Raw genomic sequence first — 6,000 nt, 5'->3', positions numbered from 1 at the left:
GGAAGCAGGACACACAAAGTTACAATTGCTGTATGAAAACATATAGGTAACAAAGTTGAAAACAAATAAAGACTGAGAGAAAATTTGCCATATACAGGAGCAAAATACATATATATATACATATATATGTATATATATACATATATATATGTAGAATACAAATACTGTATAAATCAGTACAGAAAGAAAATATAAAATCACATGCAACATATATTTAAAAATAAATCACACACAAAGAAAAGCAAATGACTAATAAGTATATTGCCAAGATTTTTAAAGTCACTGGAAAAATGCAAATTAAGGCAAGATGTCATTTTTCCCAATGGGCTTAAAACTATAAAGGACTCATAGTAGCTAGTGTTAACAAGAGTGAAAGGCAATCTCGGAGGTGCATTTGGCAGCCACTCTCAAAGCATAAATTTTACATACCCTTCAATAACATAATTCCACTGCTAGAAATCTATTTAATACAAAACATACATAACTGTATGAGATATTTATACCATGATGTTCACTGATGCATTAAAATTATTAGCTAAAACTGAAAAACTAGACTTAATTGCACTGCAGTGGAGAAACAGGTGAGTAAATTACAATGGTGTGCTGGTCCTTGATTGGCTTTTTCCTTGGACGCATTCCTCCCCTTCTTCCCTCTTTCATAGTCCCTCCAGGCCAGAGACTTCTCCCAGGCTTTTCTTTTAACTGGCTTTGACTCACTTAGGCCAATGGGAAGTATTGCTGGGAGGTTGGTTGGCTGTAAGGGAGTAGCCATCATACTCTTTCCTAACTCTCTTTGCTTTGGTTATTGTTTTTGGGGTTTGTTTCATGGCCAGTGATCTTATTAGGCATATTGCGGTTAATACTGCCAGGCCCTGCACAGTATTAACACACCCTCCCTTTTTTTTTTTTTTTTTTGGTCCCTATAGCTTAAAGATGCTATGGACTTCCTATCGATATTAATCCCTAGATTTCTTTTTTGCTCTTATTTGATTTTTTACCTCTTCTACTGTTTCTGTAACTAATTCTTGGTATTAGTGTTCAGTCACTTTAAATACTTAAAATGATTTTGTATTCCTGCTTGGAATGTATACACACATATCTCTGTAGCTGGAAAAAAACAATAGTAAAAGAAATTTAAAAATGAAAAAGTCTAACCATATACTGAGTGGAGGGAACTTCTAATAAATTGATGACTCCACAGTAACTCAGGTTCTGCCACTTTTCCAGTGCCCACCTGCACAAACAAATGTCAGGTCTTTTTCAAGATGAAGCACCATACTTACTGTAGTGTACATTTCCTAACCATGTAACATGCATGCATAAAAGTGTAGTACAATTTTTATTAGGTCTTTATCTTCTTTTTCTTCCTTATGGATCATTACAAAGTTTTCAAGTACTATACCCAAATCCCATTTTTCTCATCAGCCTCATGGTTTTTATTGTACAGCTTTGAAAATTATACTGATTTTTAGCAGCTTGTATGTCATAAGGCAGCAGAACTGACTATTTATATACCAAAATGTTAATAGTGTCTCTTGTTAATATTTATCTCTTGGTAACATTTATTTATTGTTTATCTGTAGTTTCTATTTTTTCTAAAATAATCATGTATTGATAATTTAGTGAAATCTATATAAACATGTTTAAAAGATGAGTTGGTAGCTAAGGGGTGATCACAGCCATTCCAGGTGAAGGGCTGAAGTTGTTCAGGAAACCTCCACTCATTCACTGATGATGCAATCAATGAAGTGCCCTCTAACCTCCCTGAAAGGCATAATCAACTTGTGCTCCTCCTGCAAAACACAGATACAGTTTTGTAGCAATATCTTGACAGCTTCTTTGATCAGAGAGTCCCCATAAGTGCTCAGAAAAATACAGATATGATTAGTCAAGGTTCCATTAAACATGGTGGATCATGTAACAAGCCAAATGCCCTTAAATTGGTTTGCAAACATTCAGAAGTTAATACTGTATAAGTCCAGAAATCTATAGGCAATAACCAGTGTGATATAGTCAGTGCTTATTGACTTTGAAGCTTAGCCTTACTGAGATTAGAGCACCCTGTCCTTTGAGGAAACAGGACTCTAAGAAGAAAAAAAAACAGAACACAATGTGAATTTAAAAAAAAAAAAAAAAAAGAATTTTCATTTTGTGCTCTGAGTCTTGAATAGCTGTCCACTTTTTCAGAGTGAACTTTCACCTGTTAGCACTTTTCTCTTCCCCTTTCTAAGGCTGAACCATGTTTTTGTTTTGTTTGTCTGTTTTTCTTTTTTTTTTTTTAATGTTAAGTTACTCCACCTACAGTCAAACTCCAGTGTTTATCTTTGTTTGGGGCATGATTCCTCCCCTTTCCCTCCCTCCTGTGTCCTGCACCCGCTGAACTCTGAACTCCTTCTTGGTCCCGGTGTTCTCCTGTCTCTCTACACAAACTGCTGTTGGCTGTGTTCTCCATGGAGCTCTGTTCCTAGCTGTTCTCTGACAAAGGGCTTGTTCTGTGTAGCACAGTTCTGGTCCTCTTTGTTCAGCCTCTGGCTTCAACCACTGAATCGCAAATATTCTCCAGCTGGGAATCAGACAAGGGCAGACATGAACCCAGAAGCCCAACAGGATGTTTCAGTTTCCCAGGGAATTCGCATGATGTTTTACATGGTGAAGCCCAATGAAACGTCATTCCAAACCCTGGAAGAGGTGCCTGATTATGTAAAGCAGGTGAGACTATATGGGAAGAGGCTACTGTTGCGTTTGTCTTAGTAAGAAGTATGTTAAACCCATCCTGGGGTTTTGTTCACATTTGTTCTTCAAATTATTAAATTCCAATAAAAATAATTCAGTTTTATAAAGGCATGGAGCCATATTAAAATTTCTACTTGAATTGAATTTCTGTACAATATCAAAGACCAGTTTCTCCTGTTAAACTCCTTTCCTTGGTTATGTCACTGCAAAATATGATAAAACTTTACAAAGTTTTCCTAGACACAGTGGTGTTAGAAATTTAGTTGTCAGAAGCTCAGTGTCAAATGGTTATATGACATCAGTAAACTCTGTAACAGTTTTGGTTTTAAAGGGCAAACTACCTCCCAGGAAACTATTTCCTCTTTAATTTGGTAGAGCAGTTCTGCAGAATGGATATAGAGCTGACGGAGTCCAACTCTGACTTCCTAAGTTTGAACTTCAACCAAGTTTTCTTTGAAATTCTGAAGTGTTCAGAGGCACTTTTTACTTCTGGTTCCTGGCTATGATTGCAAGTGGAAATATACAGAATTAGAACTTGAATACCTAAGTTCCCCACCCTGTCAAAGTTGTTCCTATAACACTTACGAGTTCAGACCAGAAATAAGGAAAAAAAAAAATGACATCAGACATTATGTTCTTGGGAGTTCAGTTTAGAAACCTTCAGCACTCATGACCAGCTTCCAAGTGAGTATAACCCATAACTTTTTCAGGATTTGATATTACTCCTTTCTGAGTTTTTAAGGACAAAATGTGATACTCCCATCTTTATAAATCATTATTTTTTGTATTATAACATCAAACTTTTTTCAGCATTTGTCATCCAGAATGGAGCCTAAAAATACTTATTATAGCACAGAGCTAAAACTGAGTGAATAAAACTTGAATGATGCTTTAAATACACATTTTAAACAATCATATTCTCTGAAATACTTGGAAGAAAATGTTTTGTTCCTACAGTTTCAATTTTGTCATTCCTGTAATTTTAATATGAAAAACTAGAAATATGTGTATCCTAAGTGAAGCCTTTTAACGAGAGTCTTAGTCATGGAGATAATAGACTTCTGATTATTGTGCTTATTTTAATTTTTTTTTTTCTGGTCTAACTTGAAACCTATCCCTCCTAAGCTTATTATTTTATTGACAGAATTATCATGGTTACATCTATGGTTATATTTCATTTCCAAATTGGATGATAGATTTTGAGCACCTGTTTAGTATATGTCTGAAATAATCAGATTTCTTTGCCTGTTGGGAGGAAGTGATCCTCTAGGATAAGTATATACCTTCTCCTGCTATGAGATGTCACCCTGGGCCTCCTACTTCTGGAATGACTAATCAGGAAATGTGGAAGAATTTTATACCAAGCACAATAGCATCTTTTTTGTGCCATTTCCTTTCCAGGCAACTCCATTTTTCATTTCCTTAATGCTTCTTGAACTGGCCGTCAGCTGGATTCTCAAAGGGAAGCCATCAGGTCGTTTGGATAATGCATTAACATCAATATCAGCCGGCATTTTTTCTCGGCTTCCAAGGTGAGTTAGTTGGTTAGCCATGCTAAATGAATAACCTGAAATTATCTAAGTAAGATGGAAGAGGAACCCACTGTATGGGGAGTTCGTCTGTTTTCACATATATACATATATTCTCAAAGTATCCAGTTGCTGTCATTATTTAAATTCTTGATATTTCGTTTACCATGGATTTGTTTTTGTATTCATTTTTAAAGATACTACTCTAAATGTTATTTATCTTGATTACCAAGTTTATTGCTGCCCCCTTAAATTTTGTGCCCAAGGTAAGTGTTTCACTTGCCTTTGCCTAGTCTGATCCTGAGTTATATAGTCTAGTTATCTACTAGAAAATTAATTTTGCCTCAGCCAAATTCATGTGCTGTGCAATTTCTGGTACAGATACTCTCTAATAAAGATCACAGAAAGCTTTGAATCACTGCGTGGTCTCCCAAGTGGTCTCTAGTCCTCTCTCTAATACTATCTCATTTTCAACAAAACATTTCTATAATTTGGATCTGGTGAAAATTCTTCATAGGTTCCATATTGCCTAAGGATAAAGTTTGATTTTTTTTTTTTTCCTGAACTGTAGAAGCCTTTGTCTATCTATGCTTACTTTTTCTCCCTTCATTCTCCTTACCCCTTTGCAATATTTGTTCCTTTCATACTCTACCACTTCCCATTGCTCAGATGTCATACATGCTTCCCTTTGCTTGGAAAGGGAAGCCATTACTGTGGCTAACTGATTCATTTCTCAGGTCTAAGGATAGACTTCTCTTGAAGAGTCACACTGTTCAGCAAATCTTCTCTGTCTTCCAACCCTACTTGAGGCATCACTTCACTGTGGTCCCATGGAATCTTGTGCTTACCCCAGTTGCAGAATTGTCACATGGCATTATGCTCACCTGTTATTTTACCCAGTCCTTCCTGATAGATTGCATGCAACTTGAGAGTAAGAGGGATCTTTCTTCATAATTTTAACCCCTATGCCTGGAATGATATCTGGTATATTCTAGATTTTTAAAAATTTAATATTTTTGTAGTGTTATGTTGGTAAGATTAGATGATGAAGGTACCAAACAGTGAATAATAAATGACCCACTACATTTTACAAAGAGTGAATTATAATGTAGGCAGAGGTAAAGCAATGCATGGGAGGCTCTTTAGTACATAAGGATTTGCCAAAGGGGCAGAAGGTGAATCTTCCCTTAGAACTCTGTGCTCTGCATTGCTGATGAATGTTCTCATTCCTACTTCCCACTCATTACCTCTTTTACTGTTTTAAGAGCTTTACTTCTGACCAGTGTTCATTGCTTTGGAATGTTTCTGAACCACCCAGTGGGAAACCAAGGTGGATTTTTTAAAAATAAAAACTTAAAGATATCTGAGAAAAGGTAGAATAATTTCATGTAATTGCATAAAATTGTTTAGATAGGGAGTAAACTTAAAGGAAAATTTCTTTCATAAATGTTACCATGGAAAAATAGGCTAATGGGTATAAAATAATAATAGTAATAATTCTGATAATCATCATAATAATAACTGAAAATCTGAAAATCTACTCATATGGTTGCACATTGCTGTCAGAACTAGAGGATAATATCCCAAGTTATTTGCAGTTAATTCCCCTAATATGCTAAATTGGAGTTTATAACTGTGCATAATTTTCTCTATTTCATGTCTCCTTTGATCAGACTTGAATAAGAAATACATTAAGCATACTGAGAGGATACATAGATTTGATTATTGAAAACTACCC

At 35.5% G+C, this 6,000-nt stretch overlaps 1 protein-coding gene across 3 annotated transcripts in view; it reads left to right on the top strand.

Annotated features, from left to right (window-relative positions):
• The first annotated feature begins 2,391 nt into the window (after positions 1 to 2,391).
• Positions 2,392 to 6,000, top strand: part of AGMO (alkylglycerol monooxygenase) — a 358,966-nt gene continuing 355,357 nt past the window's right edge. For 2 of the 3 annotated variants that reach the window (XM_059171270.1, XM_059171269.1), the window contains exons 1-2: positions 2,392 to 2,709; positions 4,135 to 4,265. In XM_059171270.1, the coding sequence (XP_059027253.1) occupies positions 2,587 to 2,709; positions 4,135 to 4,265 (254 nt within the window). In that variant the 5' untranslated portion in view covers positions 2,392 to 2,586. The remainder of the gene's footprint in view (positions 2,710 to 4,134; positions 4,266 to 6,000) is intronic. The other variant, XM_059171268.1, reaches the window with a different exon arrangement.

The sequence above is a fragment of the Mustela lutreola genome, chromosome 4 (assembly GCF_030435805.1).
Source record: "Mustela lutreola isolate mMusLut2 chromosome 4, mMusLut2.pri, whole genome shotgun sequence".
NCBI classification, from domain to species: domain Eukaryota; kingdom Metazoa; phylum Chordata; class Mammalia; order Carnivora; family Mustelidae; genus Mustela; species Mustela lutreola.
Note: the sequence above shows the minus strand (reverse complement) of the source record. Positions and strands in the feature narration are given on the sequence as shown.